Raw genomic sequence first — 14,482 nt, 5'->3', positions numbered from 1 at the left:
GAAGGGCCAAATGACCTATTCCTGCTCCTATTTTCTCCTGCTCCTATTTTCTATGCTTCAATGTTTCCACCTATTACTTTCAGTGAAGGTAGCATGAAACTTAGTGCTGCCTGTTCATTGATGAGTGCAGCATACAGCTAGCATTAAGCAGCTTGTTGGGTGGTGGCATGCCTGAACTGGATGGGGTTGCAAAATTGAGAAAGGCTAGCACAAGTTCAAACCAAGCTGTACTGCTTAAAGCCAGATTGCATCTGGGAGGGGAGTTGCATTTTGACTGGAGCAGTTGCTGAAAGTGGATGGGGAAATGTGTGACCTGCAAGAAGAATCACTTTGGCTCACCAGGGGTGAGAGTTGTCTCCAAGGATACCGACGCAGCACTGGAAGCCTTGGTTTAAGAGAAGGACAAGACAAGAGAGGCCCTCTATCCACAGGGCAGCAGGAAATCTTCCAGACAGACACTGTGAAGGCCATGGCAACAGGTAACCATCACATTCAATGCCAACAATCTAGTCCTGAGGAGGACAATATAGTGTTGCAAGTTCAATGATCTCACACAATTGGTCAGCGAATGCATCTTCAAATACCATACTGCACCAACGGCACCATTCATCTCAAACTCTTTTCAATTCACTATGACTCCATCATTCACCTACCAACAATCTTTATCAATCACAACTCATACCACACATTCATAGCCTCACCTCACCCTCATACTGTTGCAAGCCTCACACCTGTCTCTTGCACCTTGCACACACCTTCACCTATTCAGCCAATGACAGCCACCTCACCCTAAACACATTGTACTACTCACTGACATATCTCCCTATCCTTTGCAGGACATGGCCGCACACAGCTACAAGCAGCGGGAATTAATCAGCAGGGGACAGAAACAACTCCATGTCCTTACCTGTGCTGACATCACTGGACTGGCCATTACTCAGGCCGTGGCCAGCAGTGAGGCTGAAATTATCAAAGATGTCGGTATGCTCAAATCTAATTCTCCTTCTTGCATTACACTTCTCCCTAATCCAAAAATCTCTTCTGATATACAAGCAGTAGATGGTCTAAGCATGCACCTTTTGCTTTCGCCCCTTCCCCTCACTGCAACAACCCTACCCTGTCAAGGACTGTCAATGGAACACTGCACAATGAGAGAAGCCCACAATCCTGGCAAAGCCATTTATTCAGTTCCTTCTTCTCTCCAAGCAAAAGCAATGCATTCTGCTCTGTTTGCAGCTCCAGCCTGGAAGGAGCCTGACATGAAGAAGTTCAAGGAGATGGTCATCCACGCCGCCGTTGGCAATACCATCCTCAGTTTTCAACAGGTGTCAGATTTCTACAAGCACCTCCTTAGTGAAATGGAGACATTTCACACATTGTTCCTCACTAAGGTTGATATAGGAGAATTGCTCCCTGAAGATCCTGGGTAGATATACCCTCATGCTGGAGACCTGCTCCCCATTCCCCTCCTCCCTCTTCAAGCACCTTGTCCTCCTCTGTGTCAACTCTGTCATGCCGCAGGCCAAATGAGAGAGAAACTGCAACACACGTGACTGGAAACACGACTTGTGAATAGAACCCTTGAAGTCAGAACTAAGGCCTCCACCACATGCCACAACACTCCCTGTAGACGTAACTAAATTCATGTAACAGTGCAAACTTCCAAACACATCTACCAACTCTGAACAGACACCAGTCAAAATCAATCAGTGACTAGTCTGAAAATGGTTCATGATTTCTTCAAATAGGGAGTGGAAGGACAGATGATTGGACAGGATGTAAAGAACAGCAAAGAATGCCTAAAAGGTTAATCAGGAGAAAGAAATTAGAGTATGAGAGGAAGCTAGCTAGAAATGTAAAAATGGATAGCAAGAGTTTCTACAGGTATTTACAAAGGAAAATAATAAGTAAAGGGAGTGTTGGTCCTCTAGAGAGTGACAGTGGAGAGTTAATAGTAGATAATAAGAAATGGCGGAAAAAATTAACAAATATTTTGCTTCTGTGTTCATTATAGAGGACAAAAAAACATTCCAGGAGAAAGGAATTTGGTGAAATTGAAATCATTAGAGTAATGGCAATGAGCAAATTGATGGAGCTGCAGGCTGGCAAGACTCCAGGTCCTGATGGACCACATCCTAGCACCTTAAAAGAGGTGACTAATGAGGTAGTTCATGCGCTGGTGTTAATTTTCCAAAATTCGCTAGATTCTGGAAAGGTTCCATCAGATTTGAAAGTAGCAAATATAATCCCTCTATTCAAGAAGGGAGTGAGGCATAAAACAGGAAACTATAGGCTAGTTAGCTTGATGTCTGTCATGAGAAAGTTATTAGAATCAATCATTAAGGAGGTTATAGCTGGGCGCTTAGAAGAGCTCAAGGCAATAGGGAGGGTCAGCATAGTTTTGTGAAGGGAAAATCATGTTTAACCAAATTATTGGAATTTTTGGAAGGAGTAACATGTACAGTGGATAAAGGGGAGCCTGCAGACATAATGTACTCAGATTTCCAGAAGGCATTTAATAAGGTGCCACATCAAAGATTATAACGGAAAATAAAAGCGCATGGTGTAGTGGGTAATATATTAGCATGATAGAAGATTGGCTAGCTGGCAGAAAGCAGAGGGTATGCACAAATGGGTCTTTTTCTGATTGGCAGGATATGACAAGTGGAGTCCCATAGGGGTCTATATCAGGGCCCGAACTTTTTACGATTTACGTCAATGACTTAGATGAGAGGAGTGAAGACACGGTAGCTAAGTTTGCAGATGACACAATGATAAGTAGGAAGGTATGATGTGAAGGGGACATGAGAAGGTTGCAGATGGATATAGATAGGTGGAGCGAGTGGGCAAAGATCTGGCAAATGAAGTTTAATGTGGGAAAATGTGAAGTTGTTCACTTTGACAGGAAGAACAAAAAAGCAGAGTATTACTTAAATGGAGAACAGCTGCATAATTCTGAGGTGCAGAGGGATCTAGATGTTCGAGTACTTGAGTCACAAAAAGTTAGTATGCAAGTACAGCAAATAATTAAGAAGGCTAATGGAATGCTATCCTTTATTACAAGAGAGATTGAACATAAAAGTAAGGATAAAACAAAAACAGGATTACCTGGAAAAACTCAGCAGGTCTGGCAGCATCGGCGGAGAAGAAAAGAGTTGACGTTTCGAGTCCTCATGACCCTTCGACAGAACTTGCGTCAAGGATGTTATGGATGTTAAGGATGTTTCAAAGTAAGGATGTTATGCAGCAGTTATACAGGGCATTGGTGAGACTACACCTCGAATGCGATGTGCAGTTTTGGTCTCCTATTTAAGGATGGACATAAATGCATTGGAGGCGGTTCAAAGAAGGTTTACTAGATTGATACCTGGAATTAGTGGGTTGTCTTATAAGGGAAGGTTGGACAGACTGGTCTTGTTTCTACTGGAGTTTAGAAAAGTGAGGGGTGATTTGATTGAAGCATACAAGATCCTGAATGGCCTTGATAAGGTGGATGTTAAAGGGATGTTTCCTCTTTTGGATGAGTCCAGAAATAGGGAGTTGTGTTTTAAAATTAGGGGTCGCCCTTTTAGGACAGAGATGAAGAGAAGTTTTTTTCTCTCAGAGGGTTGCGTGACTTTGGAATTCTCTGCCTCAGAAGGTGGTGGAGGCAGGGTCATTGAATATTTTTAAGGCAGAGGTAGATAGATTCTTGTTAGGCAAAGGAATCAAAGATTATCGGGGTTAGATGGGAATGTGGAAATTGAAACACAAGAAGATCAGCTATGATCTTATTGAATGAGGGAGCAGGCTTGAGGGGCCTAATGGTCTACTCCTGTTCCTATTTCTTATGTTCTTATGGGCTGGCGGGGCTAGACGGGTCCTTCCTGATGCTGATGCATGTTCAGCTATGCAAGGTTAAGGGAGGAGATTAGCTGGATTGATGAGGTCAAATATAGTACTGTTAGAGTCAAATCAGTGTTACACTCTGACTGATGTCACAATCTACTTATTCTGCAAGTGTCCACGTTAAGAAGCTCACCAAAATAGCATCTGGTGAACCAGCTCCAGAGTGTGCCCACTTGGTGTAAATGCCATTTTGGACACCTCATGGCGCTCATAGCACCAATAATACAGGTGCTTCGCAACCAAGAATTTAAATCCTGAAGTATATCATCCCTTTCTCGTGCTGGACCAGTTTCTTTGATCAATACTGTCACCTTCCCTATCTTTCTCAATTACAATGTACCCAAGACTGTTAAGTTGCCATTCCTCCCTTTGTTTGAGTCAGGTCATTATTATTGCCACGTCATAATCCCATTTGGCTACTTGTGCCTGAAGCTCACCAACCTTACTTACCATGCTCCAGGCATTTACGTGCATGCACTCACATTTCCCTTCCGCACCCACTATCACCCACCCCGGCATCTGATCTCTTCTATTTCAGACCAATTCTTTATTCTAATAGTCTGACACTCAGTCCTCTGTACTCTGTTTATCTCCACTCTAATGCTCCATCCTGGTGCCCTACTGAACTAAAATCCAATCTAGTAAACAATCATGATGCATTCTAAGAAGCGCTCTACACCTTGACCACGTGTTGCTAAGGGATACTAAGGAAATTGATGGATATGAGGATAGGATAGCCACATGGAGTGAGATGGATGATCAGCCATGATTTTACTGCATAGCAGAGAAGGCTCAAGGGACCAGATGGCACACTTTGGAGCTTGTTGCTCCTGTTTCCTATATTCTTATTACTTTAATTTCAGCTTGGCTTGAGTTAATTAAAATTACCCAATATTAATGTTTTGCTACACCTGCCAATGGGATTCCTGGGATAGCCCAGGATGCCCCAATGCACCTACTGGGACACATATGCAGCAGGTAGAGGAAGCATCTACCCCGACGTATGGGAATTTGCCGCAACAGTGTTCATGAGGCAGCAACACTGAAATAATTCTACCCTACTCTAGATTTCAGTGTCTCTGCCCTGTACTATCTCTGAATTCTGCTCATGGGAGGTGGAATTTACACATGGTGTATATATTTATTTTTATATAAAAGAAGAAGTAGTTGATGCTAAAGAAAAGTCTGTACCTAGAAATATGTTCAACAGCATCTCGAAAGAAAACCAGTTTCATCTCTTTGGAGCTTGTCATATTATAGTCATCCACGTAGTCCATTAGAGTAGATTTTACTTTCTCATAATTCTTCAAATCTTCATAAAGCCGGTCTGCTTTTTCTGCTCCAATCTGAAAAGAGTAATTGTGGACTTAATATCTGACTCTATACCTTAATACCTGAATTATACCTATATAGAATAACAGATTCCCTGGAGTGAAATTATATAAAATATGGGCTTCACTGACTTGACTACATGCATTATAATGGGAAAGTGGCAGTAAATTACACAGAGAACAGATATCTGGAAATGACTAACAATGATTACCTGGAATAATTGCATAAACAATAAAAATGCCTAACAATGACAATACTGGAGAATAAAGAATAGGCAAAATGTTTTCGAGTTAATAATCAAATCAGTTAGCTCAAAGGACATATCAATTACATGAGATTAACTGTCTTTCAAATCCTAACAATAAAGCATAGCCTTGATATTACTCCTTGCTATTAGCTTGTGATTGAACTATAAATTGTTTGTTTCTATTATTCAATGGATTTCTACTCAGTTGCAGTAAATTTTTGCACTACCATCTGTCAACGTGATCAATGTGTTTTACATATGATGATCATGCAAAAATGATTAGAAAGAAATTTATGCAAATTTATGAAGAAACAAAAAAACTGAATCATACAGGAAAATTTTAATTACAGTATTTAGTTGCCTATATTATTAATAATTATCCCATTATATGCTGGGGTGGTTGCAATGTAAAGGACAAAGAGGGAGAGGAATTCCTGAAGACAAGAGAATTTTCTTGATGAGTGTATGTTCAGACTAAGGAAGGAAACATGCTAAATCTGGTTCCGGGGAATGAAATGAGAAAAACAGAGCATGTTTCCATGGAAGAGTGATTGGGGAACAGTGATCATAATATTACTAGATTTATAATAGATAAGTTTTTTTTATATATACACACAAAGATAGATAGATAGGCAGATGGATAGATAGATAGATAGAGAGAGAAAGAGACAGAAAAGGGAGCAAGAGAGAGGGGGTGGGGAGAGAGAGATAGAAAGAATAATAATAATTGAAAGGTTGTCAGTTCTCAAAATAGAAGAGTCACCAGGTCTGAATAGGATGCAAAACAGGTTACTAAGTGAAGTAAGGATGGAAATTGCAGAGGTGCTGGTTACAATCTTCCAATTCTCCTTGGATTTGGGTTCATGTCAGAGGGCTAGAGAATTGTAAAAGCTAAACCCCTGTTTAAAAAAAAGGAGAGAGGATAAACCTGGCATCTACAGGCTGGTCAGCTTAATTTCAGTGATGGGAAAACTTTTAAAGGGAATAATCTGGGACAAAAGTAATTGGCACTTGGAAAAGTTTAGGTTTTAAAAAGAAAGTCAGCATGGATTTGTTAAAAAGAAATCATGTTTGATGAACTTGATCCATTGCCTTCATGTAGAAATAGAGAGTTGATGAGGGTAGTGCAGTCGATATGTTTATGGGCTTTCAAAGGGCATTTGACAACGTACCATAGATTGTAACAAAAATAAATTCCCATAGAATTAAAGGACAGTGGCAGCATGGATACAAAGTTGGCTAAGGGAAAGAAAGCAGAGCGTAGTGGCGAACATTTGATTTCAGACTGGAAAGTATACAGTGATGTTCACCAAGCGTTGTTATTAAGACAAGGGTTGCTCTGTTGCTCTTGTAATACATATATATTAATGAACTGGACAGGAAACGTTGTAAGCAATGAGGAAGGTAGTAACAGACTTCAGAAGGGCACAGTCTAATATAATGAACAGACACATCACAGTTAACATTTTATGCAGAGAAGTGAGAAGCGGTACATTTTGGTAAGAAGAGTAAGGAGAGGCAATATGAACTAAATGGTACCATTTTAAAGGGGTGCAGGAACAGTGAGACCCGGGTGTGTATATACACAAATCTCTGAAGATGGCAGGACAAGTTGAAAAGACTGTTAAAAATGCATATGGGATTCTTGGCTTTGTTAATATTGAAACATTAAAGACACTGGTTACAGCTCAGCCAGACTATTTTGCATTGTGTTTAATTCTAGGCACCACATTTTAGGAATGTTGTCAAGGGCTTGGAGATGGCGCAGAAGTGGTTTACTATAATGGATTGAGGATGGGGGACTTCAATCATGTAAAGCAATTGGAGAAGCTGAGGCTATTCTCGTTGGAGAAGAAAAGGTTAAGAAGAGATTGGACAGAGGTGTTCAAAAAAACCATGAAGAATTTTGATAGAGTAAATAAGAAGAAACTGTTCCAAGTGGCAGTAACAAGAGGACACATATTTAAGATTGGCAAAATAACCAGAGGTGACATGAGGATATTTTGCACGCCCCCCCCCCCACCCCTCCCCTCCCAATCAGTGAGTCATTGTGCTCTGGAATACACTGCTTGAAAAGATGGTGGAAGCAGATTCAATAGTAACATTCAAAAGCAAATTGAATAAATACTTGAAGGGAAAAAAAATCCCAGATTACAGGAAAAGCAACAAAATGAATTTATGATTCCAGTAAGATGTTTTTAACAAAAGTAAGTACAAAATATCTTTTCACCTTCATGAAATCTCCAAAAATAATTGGTTTGGTAAGAAAATAACTTGACTCCAACTGGACTGAAAAGTGCTTCCCTTTAAAATAAAGAAAAATAATATTAACTAGATGAAAATACAGTAACCACAAATAAATGGATTCTTGTACCATTGGAAGAATATTTTCATACAGTTCAATGCTTGTGAAGTAAATGTGTTACCAACAGAACAATATTTCAGTTTAGTGTAGCAAACCTATCAACAAACTTACAATCAGTTGCAATAAACATAGGAATAAAGGAACATTAGGTCATTTCGCCCCTCAAGCCTGTTCTGCCATTTCCTGAGTTCATGATTGATCTGCAACCTAACTCCATCATATCCACCTTTGCCCCATATTGCTTTGGCCAACAAAAATCGATCAATCGCAGTTTTAAAATTAAGAATTGATCTAGCATCAATTACCATTTACAGAAGAAAGTTTCAAACTCCTACCACTTTGTCTCAAGAAGTGTTTCCTAATTTTGCACCTGAAATGTCTAGCCCCCAACCAGCAGAAATAATTTTCCCAATGTACTCTATTTGTTCCCCTTAATATCTTGAAATTTTTGATCATATCACCCTTTTACCTTCTAAATTCCAGGAAATGCACTTTGTTTAATCTTTCCTCATGGATTATCTCTTGGAGTATAGGTATACTAATAAACCTCTGCTGCACTCCCTCCAAGGCCAATATATCCTTCATAAGGAGGCCATAAACGTGCAGTTCAACTTAAAAGTATTTTAGTATTCATTTCCAGAGTTCCTTTACCCAAATACAAAGAAAGTTTGGCTTCTTTGTTTCTTCTGAATGTGAGCTCACCTTAAATGGCTGCATATCTTGCAAATCAAATGCAACCCTGAGACTATTTCCTTCAGTTGAGTTGAAATGAATGAAGGTAACTTTCCCCCAACCAGGCTGGACATCTGTTTTATACCTCGTCTGATCTCACACTTGTTAAAATCAGGAAAGGTGCAAAAAGGCCAACTGAATCACAACTCCTTGCCACCAAACAGTTTAAGATTCATTCACCAATTTGGAATTGCAACTGGAGACTCCAACTTGCTTTCCACAACTGAAAGTAAAGGCTCTTTGACTTCACATATTGGTTTCTATTGGTTTGTAAGTCTTGTAACATAGACCCTTAATCACCAAGGAATTACAGATGAATGGAAATTGCTAATATCAATAGCATCATTTCCTTAGATAGGGTAATCTAGATTGGCTTGGATCAGCAGCATCGACAAGAGGCAAAATTTTTAGCTTGGCAGGCGGGCATGTTCCTAACCCACTTGAGTGCAAAATGACATGCGTTGATAACAGGCAAGCATCCCGGCATCAACGCAGAGTCGCACGATATTTCAGTTGGCGGGCGTGCGCCAGAGTCAGCAGCTCGCCTGTCAACAATTAAAAGGCTTGTTAAGGCCATTAACAAGGCAACTAAAAGAAATTTTTCACTGCCCGTCCAACCTTATGGTTGGCGGGCAGGCAAAAAGGCCAAGCAGCCTTTGCACTTTTTAGGAAACCTCATCCATGGGTGGGATAAGGCTTCCTAAAGCAAATAAAAATTAAATAGAAGTATTAAAATTTAATTAATAAGAGTCACATGACAGGACATGTTTTATTACTTTTTCAATTCTTTATCTTTTTTACAGCTCTTCATCTCCCCGAGGCAGTTCTGTGCCTCAGGGAGATTCTGAAGCGTTCACTTGTGCACATGTGCGAAGTTCGCGCCCGCCCCGCTCACACTCCTCCCTCCACCCGCACAGGCAGTGCTGAGTGCTGCTGCTTGTGTTTCACGCTGGACGGGCCTTAATTAGCCCGCCGGTGTGAAATCGCCTTCCGGCCTCAATCGCGGGCGGTGGTCAGCTTCCCGACCGCCACCGCCTGCCCCTGCCAAGCCCACCCGACAAGGGCAAAATTCTGCCCAAAGTTAAAATGACTTCCTGAAATCTGTTCCTCTGACTATACAAGCCAAGATGGCCGAACAAAAAAGAAAACTACATAAGGCCACTTGCCACAGAGAGGTGAAAATGAGCATCTCATAGCAAGCCAAAACTACTCAAAGCTAAGCAAGACTAGGTTTATGCCTTATGTAGCTGTCATAGAGTGATAGCCAGCTTACTGAATGCCAGAAATTTTCCTATGGTTCTTTGAAATTGTTGCATTCAAAGAATACAATCTATAAACTAAACTTACTGAGCTGTATTGTAATCCTGCATATTCAACATAGCTATTAGACTATTATTGGGTAAAACCTAATTTATATTAAGATAATGCCCTCAATTCCCTTGCTTCCTCATCCCACCATAGCTAAGCAATACACTTTTGATGAATATCTAATTTGACCTTGGCCAAGCTTGACACTTTCCAGGGTTCAACTGTTTAAAATAGGTTACACAAGTAACAAACATGGCAAGTGGCTGAGAATCTTAGCTTGTTCCAAATTTAGCCCAGAAAGTTACACATTGCTGCGGCCCTGAGAGGTATGTAGCAGTTTTAACTGATGTCAAAATTGAGGCCTAGCGGTTGTTCCCCAGATACAATAACAAATGGTTCCAACCTCAACATGCAGACCTACTACACTCCTATAGATGTGCCCTTCCAAAGTTCCATGCAGATTGCTATAAATGCTTGAATTGATCCTTGAATATGAAGAACAAGGCCCATACGTCTAAAGCCCACTTTCCTTGGTTGATCCACTTTGCTGTCGGACACCTGACAGGTTCCACAGAAAATGATGTGGAAAGCATCATGGTGCTAGTTCCATGTCATTTACATGCAATCCAAATGTTCATTTTTTTGCTCAGGTCATGGGGTTGGGAGTGCGATGGCAAGTTCCAACCAACACAAGAGATGCCCAGAAAATGTGTATCAAATGCAAAAGGAGCAAAAACTGCCAGTGAACTGAGCAAAAATCAGCCTTACTTGTTGTTTTTGTTAATGGTATGTATGGTAATCTAGAGTAATGAAAAATTAATACATCAAGTACATTGTGTAGTCCCTCCTGCTTAACCTACTGATGGTATTATATATGTTAACATACATGTTCACTTAAGTAAGGTTAGTTAATACATTGTTTAATAATTTTGGCAGGGAAACAAAATTTCTGTTCTGATTGGTTAGGCTTAAGCTACTTAATAACATAATTTAAATAGAATTAATAGCATAGAAACAGATCAGTCAGTGTTTATGATCTCCAAAAGCTCCCTCAACATCTTTTCCTTTCTTCCTCATGTACTTAGCTAATTTGCCCTTAAATACATCTATTCTTGCACCTCAAAAACTCCATGTGGTATCACGTTCCAGATTCTAACCATGCTCTGTGCACAGGTGATTTTCCTCAATTCCTTTTTGGATAAATTAGTGACTATCTTATATTTGGGATTTGGACTCCCCACAAATGGAAACAGTTCTTGATATCTACCCTGTCAAAACACTTCTTTAGTAATTATGGTTTTAGTTAGTGTGTAATGTACATTTCAGAATAATACTTGTTAAGGAAGATCACATGATCTGTAGTAACCAATAGGAGAGTAGCGCAGGCTACGTCAGGAGTCAGTGTAGAAATAGAGTTGGAGTTGAAAGCACATGTGTAGTTTCTGCTGAGTATATTGTAAATAAATTTAATGTTTCCGTTTAAGAAGTGCCTGCAGATCAACTCTATCCTTAATAGTGCAACTTGGCCACCCTACAACAAACTGACAATGAGGATAAAACAGAACTGAACAGAAGAAGTCAAGTTAAAAAGAAATCGGCACTGTACCTCGCCCAGCAATTGTAAGTAGCAAGCTCCATTAGAATTGAAGAAGTTATCCGCTCTCAAAATGCCACAAATTGGGAAAGTTTATCATTTTGAACCTGCCACAGATGATTGGTCTCAATATATAGAACACCTCACTTTCTTTTTTCAAACAAACAAGATTAAAGGGGAAGAGAAAAGGCGAGCGAACCTCGAGTACTTGTGGGAGTAAACCCTACAGCTTGATTCAAAGTTTGACGGCACCCAGTGCCCCAGATAGGAAGAATTTCAATGGTGGACCTCATGAAGGGTCATTTTCAACCAAAGCCCTGAGTCATGATGCAGAGGTTCAGGTGTAATTTGTGAAATAGAGCTGCGGATGAGACACCTGCATGCCATGTGGCAAATTTTAAGCAGTCACAGAACATTGTGAGTTTAGTGCGACCTTGAACAACATGCTCAGAGATCGTTTAGTCTATGGTGTAGAAGAGGACACTATTCAGAAAAAATTATTGTCCGAAATGAATCTGGATTTCAAGAAGGTACTAGAGATAGCTCTGGCCATGGAAACACAGTAAGAGATTCAAAAGCAATACAGGGTGCGCAAAATGGCACCGTCCTCCACATCGGTGAGAAACCTCAACCGAAAGTGCCGCGAAAAAGCAAGACTCTGCCGAGAAGCGGGAATCAGCTTCCGCTAGCCGAGGAATAAAGAAAAATAACTTAGCAGCAAAACTGAAGAATAATTTCAATAGAGGTAAAAACAAACAGCGATTGGCAGTTTTAAAAAATCAAATGCCACTATTGTCATAGAAATGGGCATATGATGAGGCAATGCAAGAAAGATGTAAGCAGGCTTGTAAACAAAGGAAATAGCCCAATGAAATCTACAATGTAAAAGACCTGAAACAACAAATTCAGACATTTACTTGCTGTTTAATCTGAAAATTGGAAAAGCAGAACCAATCTTTGTCTCAGTGAGTGTTAATGGCAAACCTGTTAGAATGGAAGTGGCCACAGGAGCTTCCACTACAGTAATTGGGGAACATACCTTCAGATATTTGAATAATGATTAACATCAATTAAGTTTAGAAAAAACAGATGCCAAGCTAAAAACATATACAGCTTGGCCTAAATGGCCAAGTGGTTATGGTACTGGGTTTATAACCCCAAGATCAAGAGTTCAAATCTCACAATGGCAAACTATGAAACAACATCTGAAACAGATGGAAACGGGTTTGTACTCGAAAGAGTTACTGTGCTAAAAACATATACAGGTGAAGACATTCAAGTAAAAAAGGCATAAGCAGAGTAACTGTCCATTATGGAAGCCAATTGGCAAAGGTAGCAGCTGAAGGGCCAAGCTTCCTGGGGCAAAATTGGTTAAAAGAGATAATGTTAGAATAGGCTGAAATTTTCCAGTTGAGAGCAAGTGGGCTACCAAAGCTACTTAGAAAATACACACCGTCTTTAAGGATGAACTAGGGAAAATCCATGGCCTGCAGGCCAAGATTCATGTGGATACGGAAGCAACTCCTCACTTCATGAAGGCGAGACCATGTGCCCTGTGATAAATAGTTGACATTGAACTGAGCAGACTAGAGAAACAGGGCTTATACAACCTGTTCAGTTCTCAGAATGGGCAGCACTCATAGTCCCTGTCTTTAAACTCAACCAAAGCGTCCGAATTTGTGGAGACTGCAAACCGACCGTTAATAAAGTAGCTAAACTAGACAGGCACCCCATTCCAAAAATCAAAGACCTGTATGTCAAGCTGGCAGGAGGGACAATGTACATAAAGCTTGACATGAGTCATGCTTATCAACAATTAAAGTTCGATAATGCCTCCCAAGAATTGGTCACCGTTAATACCAACAAAGGGTTGTACCAATATACATGATTGCCTTTCGGTGTCTCCTCCGCTTTTGCCATCTTACAGAGAACAATGGAAAGCTTTTGCAGGGACTGCCCCAGGTTGTAGTCTATTTAGACAAAGTATTGTGACAGGATTCATTGAAAAAGAGCATTAGCAAACTTAGAAGAAGTATTAAAATGTTTCTTGCAAGCTGGAGTGTGTTTAAAAAAAAGTGCACATTCCAAGCCAGGGAGATAATCTATTTGGGTCACCAGGTAGATTCACAGGGTCTCCACCCAGTTGAAGAGAAAGTGAGAGCCAAAAGAGAGGGACCTGCGCCAAAGAATGCCTCGGAACTCAAATCATTTCTAGGAATGATCAACTATTATTGACGGTTCTTACCAATTTGTCTACAGTGCTGGCCCCCCTGCATTCTTGACTCAAAAAGAACCAACATTGGTCATGGAAGGTGCCCCAGGAAAAGTTTCCATAAAGGTGAAACAATTGTTGCACTCATCCAATCTATTAGTGCATTATGAATTGGTGCTGATATGTGACACATTTCCCTACGGAGTGGGAGCAGTGCTCTATCGTCGGATGGACGACTGCATGGAACGGCCAATAGGATATGTATCAAGAACGCTCACCACAACGGAAAAGGAATACTCGCAGATAGAGAAAGAAGGCCTGTCCATCATCTTTGGCGTCAAGATATTTCACCAGTAAGTACATGGCCGTCATTTTGCAAACATTTCAGACCACAAACCATTGCTAGGATTGCTTAGTGAGGATAAGGCTATACCATCCATAGCCTTAGCAAGAATACAATGATGGGCTTTAATTCTGGCAGCATACAAATACACTTCCATACATAGGCCTGGCAATAAAAATCAAACACCGATGCCCTTAGTCGTTTGCCTTTACAAGAGAACAATGAGCACATCCCAGTTCCACAAGAGCTTGTTTTACTGTTAAATTTCTTCGATTCCTTGCTGGTATGCGCTCAGCAGATCAGAGACTGGACAAGTCAGGACATAGTCCTATCCCAGGTACGAGAACAAATGCTGCATGGTTGGTCACAGGAGCCCGTATTTGACAAAATGAAACCATACTTCAACAGAAGACATGAAATAACCAGCCAGGCTAGCATCTTATTGTGGGGAGCATGAGTGA

The 14,482-nt window shown here is 40.5% G+C and overlaps 1 protein-coding gene across 1 annotated transcript in view; it reads right to left on the bottom strand.

Annotated features, from left to right (window-relative positions):
- dnah6 (dynein, axonemal, heavy chain 6) overlaps positions 1–14,482 on the bottom strand; it is a 425,407-nt gene that overhangs the window by 196,429 nt on the left and 214,496 nt on the right. Inside the window, exons 44-45 of the mRNA XM_041185312.1 lie at positions 7,698–7,771; positions 5,080–5,234 (exon numbers count right to left, since the gene is read on the bottom strand). Coding sequence (XP_041041246.1) covers positions 5,080–5,234; positions 7,698–7,771 — 229 coding nt within the window. The remainder of the gene's footprint in view (positions 1–5,079; positions 5,235–7,697; positions 7,772–14,482) is intronic.

This window comes from Carcharodon carcharias, chromosome 4 (genome assembly GCF_017639515.1).
Source record: "Carcharodon carcharias isolate sCarCar2 chromosome 4, sCarCar2.pri, whole genome shotgun sequence".
NCBI lineage: Eukaryota > Metazoa > Chordata > Chondrichthyes > Lamniformes > Lamnidae > Carcharodon > Carcharodon carcharias.
This window is presented reverse-complemented; position numbering and strand designations above follow the sequence as displayed.